Source organism: Pseudopodoces humilis, chromosome 29, assembly GCF_049639895.1.
Source record: "Pseudopodoces humilis isolate 2021_Gansu_Grassland_sample_001 chromosome 29, ASM4963989v1, whole genome shotgun sequence".
In the NCBI taxonomy this organism is placed as follows: domain Eukaryota; kingdom Metazoa; phylum Chordata; class Aves; order Passeriformes; family Paridae; genus Pseudopodoces; species Pseudopodoces humilis.
The window spans coordinates 2,245,092-2,261,540 of record NC_142228.1 but is presented as its reverse complement, the minus strand read 5'-3'; the positions used below and the strand labels follow the sequence as shown (position 1 = coordinate 2,261,540).

Genomic DNA, 16,449 nt, shown 5'->3' with positions numbered 1-16,449 from the left:
GCTGCAGGGGGTCTGGCGGGGTCCCCCGACACGACCCCCATGGTTGGGGGAGTCTGGGGTGTGGGGGGAGCCCAGCCCGGCCCCCTGTGCCTGTGGGGGGACGTGTCTGGTGTTGGGATTTTCTGCTTTTAAACGACCCGTAAAAAGATTTTTTTTTTAATTACAAAAATTATATATTTTATATATATTTATATATATATATATATATATATATATTAGCTTAGGTGGGCCCGGCCTGCCTCGCCGGCCCCCCCCCGCCCGCACCCCCCCTCGGCCTCCGCCTGAGGTAAGAAAAAATTCACAAACCTAAATTTTGGGGGGGGGGGGCGGAAAAAGGTGATAAAACCATTCCCGGGTGCCCCCTTGCAGCTGTGCCCCCCCCCTCAAAGCCCCCTCTGGGACTCCCCCTGCCGGCCCCCACCTCAGCCCGGCCCCCCCGGGAGCATCGGGGGGGCGGTTGGGGGGTGCAGCCCCCCCAAAGTGCTGCTGCCGGGGGGCCGGGGCAGTAGTGCAGTGGGGGGTCCCGGGGGGGCACCCACCGCCCCCCCTGCCGGTGCCTCCGGGGCCTTTGCAACTCCTGACGGACACGACAAAACCCACGAGGACGAGGGGAAAAACAACAAAAAAAAAAAAAAAGGACAACGAAAAAGTTGGGGGGGGTTGGGGGGGGGGGGAGGGGTGCCCCCCCCCCCCCAGTGTCCTGCAGCGCCCACCACCCGCGGCGCTTGGCACAAAGTCATCTCCTCTCAGCCCCAAAAAGACAAGAGAACCCCCAAAACCCCAAATCTGGCCCCAAATTTGGGGATAAGGGGGGGCACACAGGGGCATCACCCCAGCCGGGGCAGACCCAGTGGGCTGGGGGGGGTCCACCAGCCCTGCACCCCGATGGGCTGGGGTCCCCCCTTGCCGCCCCTGTGCCCCCCCCGTGCCCCCGCCCTGCTGTAGGGGGGAGTCCTGGCCCCCACCTTGCTATGGGGGGGTCCTGGCCCTCACCCCACTATGGGGGATGGGGGTTCCAGCCCCTGCCCTGCTATGGGGGGGGGTCCTGGCCCCCACCCCAGCCCCCCAAATTGCTGCCCGGCCAAAAGTGCATATGGCCACGGCCCCCCGGCCGGGGCAGCCTCTCCCTGTGCAGCCCAGAGCCCCCTCCTCTCCTCCCTGCTCTTCTTCCTCCTCCTCCTCCTCCTCCTCCTCCTTCCAAAGTGCAGTTAGTTTAATATTTTAGCCTCTCAGGGAGGGAAATAAATGCTTAAAAAATAATAATCTACGAAGAGAAGGACAATAAAGGGAACGCTCGACCGTCGGGGCCCTTCCCTGTGCAAACAAACAAAATTCGTCAAGTCCTGGGGCGGGGGGGATGGCTGTTGGGGGGCACAGCAGGACCCCCACCCTGGGCACAGCATCCCCTTGTCCTTACAGGGGGATGAGAAAGATTTTGGGGGGGCCAGAGCGGGGTTGGGGGGGCACAGGGTGGGGGGTGTCAGCCCTACACCTCCTGGTCCTCGAAGACCTCGAGGAAGAGGGGGGGGAAGAGCTCGGTGGGACACTCCACCTTCATGTGCAGGAAGCGGCTGGCGTGGCAGGCGCCGATCATCCGCAGATCCGTCACCTTCATCAGCAGCTTGGGCCAGAAGTGGGGAATGTTGTGTTTGCGGTAGTTGATGTAGTGCTCAAAGGCCAGCAGATACGTCTCCTGGCACTTCTCGATCTTCTCCACGCAGATCAGCCCCGTCCGGTCTGCGGGAAGCAGGGAATGGTCAGGGGACTGTGGAATCTCAGAATGGTTTGTGTGGGAAGGGACGTTAAAGCTCCTCCAGTGCCACCCCTGCCATGGGCAGGGACACTTTCCACTATCCCAGGTTGCTCCAAGCCCCGTCCAACCTGGCCTTGGATGCTTCCAGGGATGGGGCAGCCACAGCTGCTCTGGACAACCTGTGCCAGGGCCTCACCAACCTCAGAGAAGGGAATTTTTTCCATGTACCCCGTCACCATCTCCCCTTTTTAGTTTAAACCTCTCCTTGTTGTCCTGGCATTCTCTGCCCATGGAAGAGTCCCTCTCCCAGTCCAGCACCTGCAGGCATTGTCCCTCTCACAGGGCTGAGTGTCCCACCCAGGGGACCAAGAGGCACAGCCTGTGCTCCTGGGTACCCAGGACTGGGGTGCCCACCTCATGGTCCTGGGACCCCTCCCACCTTGGCACAGCTGCCTGAAGTTCCGGGAATTGGGGTGCCCACCCCAAATCCCCCCAAAATCCAGGGGTGCACGCTTTCCTACCCAAACCACTCTGAAGATGTTGGGGGTTCTGAGCATCGAGGTGCCCACCCAACACAACACCCTCTGACTCCCAGGGCACTGGGGTGCCCACCCCATTCCACCCGTCATCCATTACCTGAGGACATGAGCAGCACAGCCTGGAGCAGGGCCACCTCGGTGTCATCCAGGTTGAAGGCAGAGAGGGACTTGCCCAGGTCGAAGATGGCATCGGAGACGACGCCGAGGCCGCCGTTCTTGAGCTGCTCGCGTTTCACTGCCATCTCCCCGCTCAGCGTCAGCGTCTCGCTCTCGGGGTCGTAGCGCACGGCCGCCCGCAGCGACATGATCTCCATGCAGCACCCCTTCAGCAGGATGATCTGGTCCTCGCAAGGCAGCTGGGGGGACATGGGAACAGTTTTGGGGGGGGTTTGGTGTGACTCAGACCCTGGGCAGATCGCCCCAGAACCTCCCAAACTCCCCAGCCCGCCATTACCTCTGAAAACATGGGCAGTTTTTTGGCAAAGTCGACCACGCGGGTGATGGCCGGGGTGATGATTTTTGTAAACTCACTGAATGCCTCCAGGTCGACTTTGTCCCCGTCGGGCATGGAGGCCATGGGGGACTGGCCGATGTCCTCAGGCTGTGGGGGACACGGTGGTGTTGGGGATGTGATGTCACCGTGTGCCCCCTGGGACCACCATGGTGGCACTGGGGATGGCGGTGTGACCACGTCACCCCTGGGACCCCCACAACAGACGGGACATTGAGGGGTGCAGCGTGACTGTGTCACCCTCTGGGACCCCCATGGTGGGCAGTGGTGTTGGGGTGCGGTGTCATCCTGTTCCCCCTCCCTGGGACCCCCGGGGGGCCGTGATGTGACCCTGTCCCCCCGTGAGGCCCCCGTGTCACCGGGAACGGTCGTGGCAGGGCCGGTGCAGCAGCCAGGAGAGGGAGCTGTGTGACAGGGACAGTGACAGGGCCAGTGGCAGGGCTGGGGCCACCCGCGGGCACAGCTGTCCCCTTCGGTCACTGCTCACCCCTGAACCCTTTGGGGGTGACCAGCTCAAGGACACTGAGCGATGTGCCAAACCCCCTCGACTGCCCAAGGACACCGGTGACACCCCAAAGCCTGGCACTGCCACCGTGTGTGTGCTGAGGGTGCGAGCGCTCGGCAGATCCCAGTGGGGCTGGGGGCAGGGTGGGGGGCTGGGATGGTGACAGAGTCCCTCCGCTGCATCCCCTCACCAGGAATTTCCGCTTCTGCTTCCAGTGGCTGCCCTGGGCATTGGTGCTGCGGTGGGCTTCTGTCACAACATGGATCAGCTCCCACTCCTCGGCGCTGGGGTTGGGGCGGTGCTGCAGGGATTTGATCATCTCCTCCTTCCGCCGCCGCTCCCGGTTCTCCTCGATCAGCTTCCGCTTGGCTACCCGCTTCGAGTCATCCAGCACCACTGCCGGGACCCCCAGCATCAGCCGGGACCCCCACCCATGCACCTCACAGCTGCAGCACAGCACCCCATGGTCACCCCCCCGCCTCCTCCTGTGGCTGCTCTGGGCACCCCAACTCGCCCCATAGCACCAGGCCCCCAGCCCAGCTCCCAAAAACCCCCCACTGTCATCTGGGGACCCCCCCCCCACTCAGCTAGGACCCTCCCCAATTCATGCATCTCACCCCACCATGTACTGCAGTACAGCACCTGACATCCCAGCCTGGTCCTGCAGCTGATCTGGGTACCCCAATGTGCCCCACGGTGCTGGGACCCCAACCTGCCCCACCAGCCGAGCCCCCCCGTGCCCCCCAACTCACGGTCCATGGCCATGCCCACGGAGATGCACTTCTTGAAGCGGCAGAGCTGGCACTGGTTGCGGGTGATCTTGTCGATGACGCAGCACCCATCGTATTTGCAGGAGTAGGTGGGGTGCAGGTTCTTCTGGATGGTCCGACGGAAAAACCCCTGTGGAGGGCACAGGGGGTGACACAGTGAGCCCTGCTGAGCCCCCCGGAGCCCCACAAGCCCCCCTGCCCCAACTCACCTTGCAGCCCTCACAGGTGATGCAGCGGTAGTGGTAACCGGTGGCCTTGTCCCCGCACACCACACACTGTTCATCTTTGTCCAGGTAACTAGGGATGTACCCTGTGGGGATCCCCGAGTCAGGGCACCCCAGGGCACCCCAGGGCAGGGCCCCCCACAGCTGGGACTCGTGGGGTGCTCCATGACAGGAATTCCCATGACAGAGACTTCCAGAGCACCCCATGACAGAAATTCCCGTGTCAGGGACCCCTGGAGTGCTCCATGGCAGGGTAACCCCAGGGTACCCCAAATCAGGGACCCCTGGAGCACCCTGTACCACTGACCTTCCCACACCCCCCCCCAGCGGGGCCCCCTCAGGAGGGGACTCAGGGACCCCCTTGCACACCCCCGTCAGAGACCCTTGGCACATGCAGCATGACGGACCCTCCCCACACCCCCCATGCCAGGGATGCCCAGTACACCCTCCCCTCTCTGTGCCTCAGTTTCCCCTCTGTCTGCACCCACCACTGTCTGCCCTGCCCCTGCCCATGCCCCGGCACGGGAAGGGTTAACGCTGGGGTGTGTGGGGGTGCCTGAGCCCCCCGCACCAATAAAGCCCCCATTATCCCATTATCCGGCCGGGGACCGGCAGCGGGGGGGGTCCCCATCCCCCTGGCACACAAAGACCCACTGTCCCCGCCGTTGTCCGGGGTCCCCCTGCCTGGCAGCCCCGGGGACCAGCCCCCCACCACCAACTGCACAGGGAAACTGAGGCACGGATCATCCATGATGCACGAGCTGGTCCCCAGCACCCTGGGCTCCTCGTGTCCCCCCAGGAGCCCACCCTCGTGTTTTGGGGGTGCTGGAACGGGGAATCCCCGAGGGGTGGGAGAGATGGGGAGGGGGCTGGACGGCCGGGTCCCCCCCCTGTAGAGAGCAGCCATAATTCGGGGGGGTGTCCCCAGCACCCACCCGGGACCCCACAAACCCCAGATGTGGGGACCCCTCGAGCCCACTCCGGCGCTCTGCAGGTGCCGGGTGTGGGGGTCCCCGGGTGTTCCCTCCCTCACGGAGCGGGGCGGGTGCAGGGGATGGGCGGGACTGGACGGGTTCCCCCCGGCCCCCCCCCCGTCAGCTCCCGCCGGCGCCGGCCGCTCCCCGCCGGGGAATGGGGCAGGGCGGGGGGCAGCGCCCGCGGGGCCCCCCTTATCGCCCACCCCAGGGCGCTGCCGCCCCGACAGCACCGCCCCGGCCCACGGGGCACCGACGGGGACGTGGGGGACTTGGGACCCCGGGAGACCCTGCAGGGGTGTGGGGGGCGGGGGGGGACTCTGGGGTTCCTGGGACCTCGGGCTGGCCACCAGGGACGGGGGGATGTCCGTGGGGACCCTGGCAACGAGACGGAGTTCCTGGGGTGCCCACAGGGGACAAGGGGTGGCCGTGACACTCTGGGGAGCCCAGTCGAGACCTGGGGCTTCCGGGGGATACTGGGGTGCACGGACAAAGGAATCCTGGGGTGCCCATGGGGGACAAGGGGTGTCCATAGACTTCGGGGGACCCAGGTGAGACAGGACGTGTCCAGGAGACCCCGGCAAGGACTCGGGGCTCCCAGGGTGGCCCCCAGAACACGGGGTGCCTGCAGAACACGGCGAGGACATTTGGCGAGGTGTTTGGGTGACCCGGGGGGGGGGCATGGGGTGCCCGGGGGGGTTCGGCGGGTGCCGCGGGTCCCTGTACCTGACATGCTGCTCTTCACCAAACATTGGCTGCTCTTTCTTTTGCGCTTCCCATCCAGCCACCTGCGGGAGCCGGGGGGGAACAGGCTGGGAGAGAGTTCACGGATTCCCGCTGCATCCCCCAAATTTCCAACAGCCCCCCAAAATCCCTCTCGGACCCCCTTCTTTGCTGGGAAGGGGGCAGCCCCCGCCCGGCGATGTCACAGGTGGGGTCGGGCCCTGGGGTGCGGGACGGGGGGGTAGGAGAGGGCCCTGGGGACCCCCGAACCAGAACACCCCACCCGGGACCCCCCCTCCGGGACACGGCACCGCCCCGGGGGGGCTGGGACCGGGCCGGGGGGTGGGGAGGTGAGGGAGGGGAAGGGAAAGGGTGGCGGGTGGGGGAGGGGAAGGGAAAGGGTGGGGGGGTGGGGGAGGGGCGGGGAAGGTTGGGGGAGGGGCGGGTGGGGGAGGGGCTCATTCACAGTCAAAGACAAAATGTCCTTTTGGCTGAGCGGGGAAGTGACGTCATCGGGGGCTCAGCCAATGGCGGGCGGCGGGGGTCCGCGCGCGCCCGTCCCCGCGGGGGGGCCCCGAGGCTGCGGGGATCGGCACCTGCGGGGGGGGGCGGGGGAGCGCCCCCAGGACCCCCAACCCCCCCCGGGGGGCTCCAGCCCAAGGTGACCCCGGATCGCCACCCCCCACCGGGGGCCCGAAACAGCCCCGGGCGTGGGGGGCGAGGGGTCTCCGTGGGGAGGGGGCGGCTGGGAGTGCCACGAGTGGTGACATGTGGGCTGGGGGACACAGTGACACCTGGGCATGGACACACCTGGTGACATGTGGGGTGCGGGGGGGACATGAGCACACGTGGGGATACCCAGAACGTGAGGGCACATAGGGACACTGGGGACATGGGGGGTACGGGGATGCACAGGACATGGGGACACCCAGGTTGGGAACACGCGTGGGGACACAGCGGGTGGACAGGGACGCGGTGGGCACAGGGACACAAGGGACACCCAGGACACGGGACACACAGGGACATAGGATACCCAGGGCACGGGCAATGCAGGGATGCATGGGGACACCCTGGGCACGAAAACACAAGGGACATAGTGGGCACAGGGGTGCAGCAGGTACGGGGACACTTGGGGACACAGAGGGCACAGCCAGGCGCAGGCCACGCTGGGACACTCCAGGCGCAGTGCTACACGTGTCCCCCGCATGTCCCCGTGCTGGGGTGGGGGCTCACCGGGTGTCCTCTGGCTCCGACAGCGGGTCCAGGGTGCTGGGCTTCTGTTCCATTCACCGCAATTCCATCAAGGAGCGCTCAGCACCGACCGAGGGGGCTCCGGCGCCACGCGGGGGCCACGGCGGGGTGGCCACGGCGGGGCGGCCACGGCGGGGGGCTACGCCGCGCACCCCATGGTGCCCCTCAGTGCTCAGCACCGCGCAGCATCCCGGGCCGGACCCTGCGGGACAGCGGCGTCAGCCCGGACCTCCGGGAGGGGGAAAGGGGACACGGACGGGACCCTCAGGGAGGGGTGTGAAGCCACGGGGTGCCCCCAGGAGCTGCGGCCACCGGGGAGGGCTGGGTGTGAGTGTGCAGGAACGTGTGGAGCGTGCAAGGGCGCCCAGGGCTGGGCGAGGGCACCAGGGACGTGCGAGAACACAAGGAGGGAGCGACGTGCAGGGTGTGTGCGACAGCACCGGGGCTGGGACAGAGGGCACAGCGGGGCGAGAGTGTGCACAGCGGGGCGAGAGTGTGCACAGCGGGGTGAGAGTGTGCACAGCGGGGTGAGAGTGTGCACAGCGGGGTGAGAGTGTGCACAGCGGGACGAGAGTGTGCACAGCGGGGCGAGAGTGTGCACAGCGGGGTGAGAGTGTGCACAGCGGGGTGAGAGTGTGCACAGCAGGGTGAAGTGCAGAGGTGTGCAAAGCTGTGAGAGCATTAAGGGAATGAAAGAGTGTGCAGGGTTGTGGGAGAGCATGCAGAGATGTACAAGAGTGTGCACAGGTGTGCAAGTGTGTGTACAGGTGTGCCACGCTGCGGGAGAGCACGCACAAGTGTGCAGGGCACGTGGGAGTGCGTGCACGGGTGTGCAAGAGCATGTACGGGTGTGCAAGAGTGTGCACAGGTGTGCGAGGCCGTGGCAGCATAGAAAGTGTGTAAGAGATGCGTTCAGCGTTGTGCAAGAGCGCACACAGGTGTGTGCAGAGGTGTGCAAGGCTGTGTGAGTGTGCACAGGTGTGGGTGGGTGTGCAAAAGCACACCCGGGGTTCAAGGCTGTGTGAGAACATGCCCAGGGCTGTGAGTGTGCAGCAAAGCACAAACACACACAGGGAGCTCCCCCGACCTTTGGGGCAGGGCTGGGGGGGCTCCCCAAGAGGTGGGGGGAGCCCGGTGGGGAGGGGCTGCAGAGGGCAGCCCCTCACCATCCAGGGAAGCCCCTCGGGAGCTGCGCTCAGGAGCCAGGCTGAGCCCTGACGTGTTCATTGCACGGCTGAACACCCCCAAATCTGGGGCTGGGGGTGACTCTTGGTGAGGGGGGCGTCCTATGGGGTGGGGGTGACTTACGGGGTAGGTGGTGACTTACGGGGTGGGGGGCGCCGGGGGTCCAGGAGATCCCTCCTCTGCGAGCTCTGCTGTGGCAAAGACACGTTGTAGGGGGTGTCAGGGCACGGGCAGCACCAAGGGGCACCCCCCCGATCCCCCCCCACCGGCCCCCCGTGACGGGGACACCGAAGCACGACGGCGGCAGCACCCCCAGCTCTCGGTCCCCACCCCGTTCCACATCCCACGGATAACCAGCACCCATCCAGCGCCACGGATGTGAGCCCTGCTCACAAACACCCCCCCCGTGACCCCCCGGTGACCCTCCCGGCTCGGAGGGGTGTGAGGGGCACCGGGGGGCCTCAGCCCGCGCCGGGGGGGACACGGGGGGGCCGCGGCGGGCGCGGGGCCCAGCCCCGGGCTCCTCCGCTCCGCGCGGGGACAGCAGAAAGTAGGTCACGTTTGTCTTGGCCGCCACAGAAATTCCTCCGGCGGATTTAAAACGCGGCGGACGGGGCTGGAGCCCCCCCCGCTCCGACACCCCCACGCTACGGGGCGCCCCGGCAGGCTCCCCTTGCTGCTGCCCCCCCTCCAGCCGAGGACACCCTGACCAGCGAAGGATGGGGGGTGAGGGATGCTGCACCCATGGGTGCACAGAGCACCCCGAGCCGCACGGGGGGAGGTTGGCACGAAGGGTCCCCCAGAACGCCTGAGGAGGGGGCGTCGCCTGCACCAGCCTCTTCAGGGAAACTGAGGCACCGCACCGCATCCCAGCACCCCGGGGTACACTCCCCGCCTCGAGGGGCTCATGAGGCCTGGGCGCCCCTCGCCGCAGCCTCAGGCCGGGTTTGGGGCCGGCGGTACCTATAGAGCCGGGGGCTGCAGCAAATGTTTGTTCCATATGGGAACGGCGCGCGGAGAACTTCCAAGTATAGGCACTGGCAGGGATCCAGAGCTGCGCGGCCCCCGCCGGGCACCGGCCCCCCCGCCGCCCCCCGCCCCTCTCCCGCGGGACCCCGCGCGCCGGCAGAGCCCCGACACGCTCGGTGCATGTGTGGGGCTCGGGGTGCATCGACGTCGCGGTGAAACCACTGTGGGGTGGAATATGGGGTGTCCCCAAAGCCACTGTGTGGTGGGTGGGCTCGGCAACCCCGCCTCAGTTTCCCCATTGAGGTGGCCTGGTGGGTGCAGCCCCAAACGAGAGAGGCTCAGCCGGGGGGCAGCGGCGTTAGGTCGGGGTTCGCCACCCCAGCGAGACCCCAGCAGCCCCCTGACACCCCCGGCATCACCGGCACCCTGGGATCACCCGGCGGAGCCTGCGGTGTCGCTCCAGGAACCGTCACTCGAGGAATCCCGGGCGCGCTGGGGCGGCCCAGACAGACAGACACGGGAGGCGGCTCTTCTCCTCCTCTTCCTCCTCCTCCTCCTCCAGCGGGACACGTGTGATGAGCGCAGTCAGGTCTCAGCCCACCCTGCGCCGCCGGCACCCAAACCTGCGCGTCCCACCTGCAGCACCAGGTGCTGGGTGGGAGCGGGGTGGCAGCCAGCGGGAGCCCCCCCGGCGCCCCCCCAGCCCAGCCCCACGCCCAGGGGAGCGTTTCTGCTGAGTCGGGTGGTTGCAGGCGGCTGAAAACAACCCGGGGGCAAAGTCCGGGGCTGGGCCGACGGCGGGAGCCACCTCGCCCTAGTGGGGGCACCCAGCAGCCCGCTCCCCACAGACCCCGCCCCCGGAGACCCCCGGAACGGGGACCCCAGACAATGGGGACGCCCCTCCACATAGGCACTGACCGCCTCGGTGCAGCCGGACGTGGGTGCGGGACACCGGGGCCGCCCCGGGGGGCCACTGCCGTGTCCCTGCCCCCCAGCACAGATGGGCTCCGGGGGTCCCAGCACCCCCCCCCCCAGGCCAGCTGCCAGCCGGGTCAGAGAGGTGAGGGCCTAAGCGCTTTAGCCACGGTGCCAATTAGTGTGATTAGCACGGGTTGGGGGCAGGGCAGACCCGCTGCCACCGGCCACCGATGCCACCGGCCATGCGGGCACCGGGACAGTGTCATCGCGGGCGCTGCGGCATCACGGTGGGCACCAGGGCAGCTTCTTGGTGGGCACTGGGGCAGCATCACGGTGGGCACCAGCGTGGTACAGGTCCGCCGCCGCCTGAAGAAGCCTGGCCGCACCGGCTGGCAGGACCGTGCCACGGGAGTGTGGCCAGGCACAGGGCACCTGCCGTGCCACGGCTGGCAGCACCCGGCACGCGCCGATGCCCGCGTTTGAGGCTGTGCCAAGTGCCACACGCGTGTCTGCGTCTGGAGCTGTGCGCTCATCGCACACACACCTGTGCCAGTGTCCAGCGCACCATGCCCGGGGCCACGCGGTGCCCGGTGCCGCGGGCACGTGTGGCAGTGGGGACAGCGAGCTGCGCTGCGCTGTGCTGTGCGGGGAAGGCTGCAGGAATCCCAGGCATGCGCAGCAGCTGGACAGCCCGAGCAAGGGGGATGCCACGGGCCTGACATCAGGGCAGCCCACCCAGTGCCACGGGAGCCCTGCGTGGTGCCCCCTCCCCACACATGTGGGGTCTGGGCTGTGCTGTGGCAGAAGGATGGCTGAGCCTGGGTTCGTGTTCTTCCTGTAGCTCGCGGCTCAGAGAAGCCACCACTCGGACAACGGCTGGTGGCTGCAGGGCTGGTGACCTGTCCCGACACTGACCGGGCAACCAATGTTGTGGCCTTGAGCCTCCAATGGGTCCCGTGTCCGACGGGTCCTGCATCACCACCGTGGGGACCTGCAGCATGACCTGCCCCCGGCCCCGCAGCCCCCACAAACCCCACAGGACTCCCAGTAACACCACATCCAACCAAGGCCACACCGGCCGGCTCCTTCCTGCAGTCTGAGCGTTCAGCTGTGCCTCCCTTTCCCCATCCCACCTCAGTTTCCCATCCCACCGGAGCTGCCCGGCAGAGCCATACTCCCATATCCCCAGCGCTGTGTCCCCTGTGCCAGCACACAGGATGTGGCTCATCCCTATGTCACTGCCTGTCCAGGCCGCGAAGGTCATCCAAGAGGGACCCCCGAGCACCTGGCGTGTGCTGGGTGTGCCCAGTCTCAGTCCTTTGGGGTGGCTGCGGGCCCCGAGCCCCGCGGGGTGCCCCTGGCCCCAGGAGGTGTGCCGGGACGCCAGGAGCTATTCTCAGCCCTTGGCACAGCATGGGACGTTTCTAAATCGGGGGCTCCGGTTCACGTGCACGGGGACGGGGGTGGGGGGGCTCCTGGGTCCCCTCCCCGGGGGACCCTGCTTGAAGGAGGGAAGAGGCCGCCACGAGGTGTCCAGTGCGGGCACCGATAAGGGGACACAGGGACAGGCACCGGGACATGGGAACGGGCACCGGGACATGGGAACAGGCACCGGGACACAGCACCAAGACCGCCCGTGGGAGCCCGTCCCCCCTGAGAAGGGGACACGGGGGACACTCTTCGCGGTTTGCCTGCAGTCACCCGACTCTGTCCGAGGGTCTGCAGCACGGGGGACATCCCGAACGGCACCGCCCCTGGGGGCCGGACCCCGCTGAGCCCCCCGCCCGCATCCAGCCTGAGCGGGATCCTGGGAGCATAGCCCGCGCCCGCCTTCGCCTACACCGCATCCCCCCCTTCTCCTCCTCCTCTTCCCCCCCAGTCCGGAGGGGGACCCAGGCGCCCGGCCCCGCCCCCACGCACCGGCGGTTGCGCGGGGTCCGGCCGGGCCGGGGGTCCGCGGATGGGACCCCAGGGGCGTCCCCGCCGCTGCTTCGGTCTCTGCCGCCCCGGGAATGCGCTAGCGGGGCGAGGAGCCGAGCCGGGGGGGGTCCCACTTCCTGCAGCCGCCGCCCGTCAGGAGGGGTCCGGGGTGCGCCCGCAGCCCCCCCAGTCCCTGCGGAGCAGGGTGCGGGACACGGGGCGTGTACGGCCCGAGCTCCCCCCTCCGGGAACCCGTCCGCGGGACGACCACGCTGCGGGCCCGCGAAGGTCACGGCGGCGGGAGGGTAAGGGGTGCCAGGGAGAACCCCCACGCGAGGATCCCGCTCCGCGGGGCGCGGGGTCCGCACCATTGCGGGAGGCACATGCAGCCGCACGGCACTGCCGTGGGGAGGGGGGGACGAGCCGCGCCCCCACCCTGCGCCAAGACCCCCGGGCAGGGGAGCCCCCCCAAACCGGTTCCACCGGGGTTTGCCCGCGCCCCACGGCAGCCACAGCCCCCCTAGAGCTCCAAAGGAGCCGCGGGGGTCCCCGGTGCCGTCGAGGGTCAGGCAGGGTGAGGCGCAGCCCGGCCTCCCGGTGCGGCTCCCGGTGCCGGTGGCAGCCCCCGGCGGGGGGGTCACGGCTGAAGGTCGCGGTCCCGGGGTGACCTTGGCCGTGGCGCCCGCCCGCCCCTGCCTCAGTTTCCCCGCATCGCACAGTGGGGACTCGCCAGAGTCCGGTTGGGACCGCATCCCTAACCCCGGCGGAGACACCGGACCGGGGGCAGGATCCGCCCCCACCCCGGGATTGGGGTGAGGGATACCCCGCGGGACCGCGGGGCGCCGTGGAGAGGGGAGCCCCCGCCACGCCCCGCGCCCCACTCAGGGCGAAGCCTGTGGTGCGGGGCTTGAGCCCCCCCCTTCGCCCCGCCGCACCGGGGACGCCCCCCCGTTGCCCCCGCCCTAACCGGGAGCGGCCGAACCGCCCCCCCCCCCCCCCCCCCCCCGCCCTGCTCTCCGCGCCAAAAAAAAAAAAAATTAAAAAAATATTTAAAATTTAAAAAAAAAAAAAAAAACCGCAGCTTCCCTGCCGCCCTGCGGGGTGGGTGTGGGGGAGCGGCCACAGGGGCCCCTAAAGCTTTCACGGATACCCCACGGCGCCGTCACGGCCCGGCCGTCCACGGTTCCCCCCCCCCCCCCTCCCGCCGCGCCAGGGCCCCGGCCTGCCCCCGGCCCGGCCCCCCGGCCCGCCCACCGCGCGGCCCCGCGCCCATCACCGCAGAGCCACGCCGCGGCCCGGACCCCGCCACGCCGCCACCCCCCCGCCCCCGGGGGGCCGCGGGGCGGGGGGGCCACAGCGGGGGGGGGCCTGCCCCGGTGGCGTGGCGTGGTGGGCGGGGGGCAGCGCCGTGCCCCGCATGCAGCAGCGGAGGGTGCGGTGGGGGTGGGGGGCGCGGTGCCCCCCCACCCCCGCCCCCACGGGGGGACGCGGCCCCCCCGCCCCACGCCAAACGCCCGGATTTTCCAAGAAAAAAAAAATCTTTCCCCGTGTTTTTTCCTCGCGGTTCGCGGCCCCTGAGCCCTCCGCGGGTCCCGAGCCTCCCGACACGATCGCCCCTCACCCCCCTATTCCACGCACCGAACTGCGCCCGTGCTCAGCCGGGGGGGCCCGGGGGGGCGGCGGTAAACAACCGAGGGGCGGCGGGGCCGGGGGGGCCGCTCGGGCCGTACCTGGGGGCGACGGCGGCGGGCGCGGAGCGGCGGTGCGGGGTGCGGAGCGGGGCTCGGAGTGGCGGTGCGGGGCGCGGAGCGGAGCGGGGCGCAGCGGCGGCGGCGGCGGCGGCGGACGAACGGAGCTGGCTCCTCCCTCTCCCGGCCCCGCCGCCCGCCCGCTCCGCTCCGCCGCGGCCGCAGCCCCCTCCGCCGGCCGCAGCCGCTCCCTGCACCCGCCGCGCCCGGCCCCGAGTGGGGACCCACGGGGGGGCGGCGGGGTCCGGGCGTACCGTGGGAGGGTGACCCCGGGATGGGGAGCGCAGGACACGGGGATCACGGGGTGGGGACGGTGGCCGTGGGCCGGGTGCGCGATGGGAGCCCTGACGGTGCCCACGGGGATGTGGTGACAGCGACAACGAGGACGGGGGGTGGTGAACACAGGGTGGGGGGCTGCGTGCGGGGGGGGCGGGGGGAGGTGCCCACGGGGGCTGGGGACGGTGCCCTCAGGGTCCCCGGGATGGTGCCCGTGGGAGGTTGAAGCTGGTGCCCACAGGAGTTTGGGACGGTGCTCACGGGGATGTCGTGACAGTGACAACGGGGACGGGGCATGGCGACCCCAGCGCGGGGGGCTGTACCGAAGGGGGACCGGAGGCAGCGCCCAGGGAGGCCCAGGGGGATGCCCGTGGCAGTGTGGGGACGGTGCCCACAGGGACTGGGAACAGCACCCACGGGGATGCTGTGACAGTGACAACCTGGTGTCCACGAGGGCAGGGGACGGCACCCGCAGGGAGCTGGGGACCACGGGCATGCTGTGATAGTGACAGTGGGGAGTGGGGAGGCTGCCCACAGGATTTGGGGACAGCACCCAGGAGGGGCTGGGACGGTGCCCTCGCTGGGTGGCGGTGGGGTGGAGTTGATGCTCATGGCGGTTCTGGGACGGTCCCTACGGGGGTTGGTGACAGTGCCCACGGGGCAGGGGGCATCTCCACACCCCGGAGTGCCCAGCCCGGCCCGGGGAGGGACAAACACCAGACACGGGGGTCCCACCCAGATCCGCACCGCTCCGGGCAGGATCCGGCCCCGCAGGACACCCGCACGTCGGGGGGCCCTGCCCCTGCGCCCCCCGGGGGATGTGTGGCACTGGGGAGGACGGGGGCCGCATCCTGCTGTGGGGCCGGAGCCGGAGCTGCTGTGGGGCCAGGGATGGCGGCGTGCACTGGGAGCCCGGGGGGACCACTGGGGAGGGCGCTGAGGGTCGCCCCCCGGAGCCCCCCGACCCGCCCGTGCCACCCCACCCCCTTCCCAGCAGTCCCTGCTCCCAGCCCCCCCTTTTCCTCCCCGGACTACACGTCCCGTCATGCACGGGCTTAAAGCCGCTCTGCCGCCCCCCCGCCCACCCCCGCCCGGCGCCCCGCAGCTCGGCCCTGGGACCCCCGGGCGGTTCAGCCTGGCCGCCCCCCACCCCCCCAGCCCCATGGGTACCCCCTTCCCTAGACTGCACAGGCGGTGCTGCGGTGACACCCAGGGGACGAGGGGGATGGGGGTCTCCGGGGCATGAAGGCTTCTAGGAGAGGAGGGTCCCCAAGGGATGAAGGTTTCCTTGGGAGGGGTGTACCCAGGGGATGGTTTCCCATACTCGGGAACCGCAGGCAACACCCAGGGAAGGGGGGGGTGGGGGTGGGTCCCCAAGGGCCAGCGGCTCTCAGGGCACGAGAATGGGAACAACAAGGGGACAGCTCTACCCGGGGAACGGGGATCCCCAGGGGATGGTGGTTCCCAGGGATGGTGGTCCCCAGGTAATGAGAGTTCCCCACCAGGGGATGGTGGTCCCCAGGGGATGGGGGTACCCAGAACATGGAGGAGAGTGACAGCTGGGACTGCTGGTGGGTGTCCCCACAGACCCCGATGGACCCCTGGACCTCCTGCTGCCCCTGATCGCCCGTGGGCTGTGTTCCCCATAGCCCACATCGATCCCCTGGTCCCCGTGTCACCCTGGGGTCCTCATCCGCATGGCTGGCGGTCCCAACGTGGCGGGGCAGCAGCAGCGTGACGGCCCCCCCGTCCCTCCCCGCCTGTTCCGTACACTTTATCCTCAGCAAACACGGCACGGCCACGGCCCCCCACGACCGTCTGCCCGCGATAAGGCTGTGGCCGAGCTTGCCTGCCCCCAGCCCATGGGGCTCGGCCACCTCAACACCACAACATGTCCCCAGATCCCCCTGCCGGAGGCTGGCTGGCTTCCCAGTGGGGAAACTGAGGCAGGGTTGGAGTTCGCCTGTGGCCCCTCTGGAACGTGGACAGGCACCTCTCACACTGATCACCAGCTCCTCGTCTCCTGTGAGGTGTCCCCAGTGCCACTACAGATCTCTCTGCACTGCCCCAGCAGGGTGGGGACCCCGTGCTCTGTGGCAGACCCTGATCCGGGTGGAATTTTGGGTTTAGAGGGGCCGTGCTGTTCTCGGGGCTCAGGCAGTCGGCCGGAACATGCTCATTAA

At 69.0% G+C, this 16,449-nt stretch overlaps 1 protein-coding gene across 2 annotated transcripts; it reads right to left on the bottom strand.

The window, feature by feature from the left end:
• Window positions 1-687: 687 nt before the first annotated feature.
• THRA (thyroid hormone receptor alpha) lies at window positions 688-14,069 on the bottom strand. Of its 2 annotated transcripts, none has more exons than XM_005531427.3 (10): window positions 13,973-14,069; window positions 8,578-8,623; window positions 7,233-7,452; window positions 6,003-6,064; window positions 4,288-4,388; window positions 4,061-4,208; window positions 3,499-3,704; window positions 2,747-2,893; window positions 2,390-2,648; window positions 688-1,737 (listed from the first exon to the last, which is right to left on the bottom strand). In XM_005531427.3, exons 3-10 carry the CDS (start codon window positions 7,283-7,285, stop codon window positions 1,487-1,489), a joined length of 1,227 nt encoding a protein of 408 aa, XP_005531484.1. In that variant the 5' UTR covers window positions 7,286-7,452; window positions 8,578-8,623; window positions 13,973-14,069; the 3' UTR covers window positions 688-1,486. The 2 variants fall into 2 exon arrangements, with proteins under 2 accessions (XP_005531484.1, XP_087924207.1); XM_088068081.1 differs by having other exon boundaries at window positions 8,578-8,626; window positions 13,973-14,033.
• Window positions 14,070-16,449: the final 2,380 nt, after the last annotated feature.

Bases quoted from the DNA above. Each gene is read 5' to 3' on its own strand.
- THRA (XM_005531427.3), bottom strand. From the start codon at position 7,285: ATGGAACAGAAGCCCAGCACCCTGGACCCGCTGTCGGAGCCAGAGGAC. The intron at 3,705-4,060 runs GTGAGTTGGGGG...GGGTCCCGGCAG, and splicing joins CGTGGGCATGGCCATGGACC to TGGTGCTGGATGACTCGAAG. The intron at 2,649-2,746 runs GTAATGGCGGGC...ATGTCCCCCCAG, and splicing joins AACTGCCCATGTTTTCAGAG to CTGCCTTGCGAGGACCAGAT.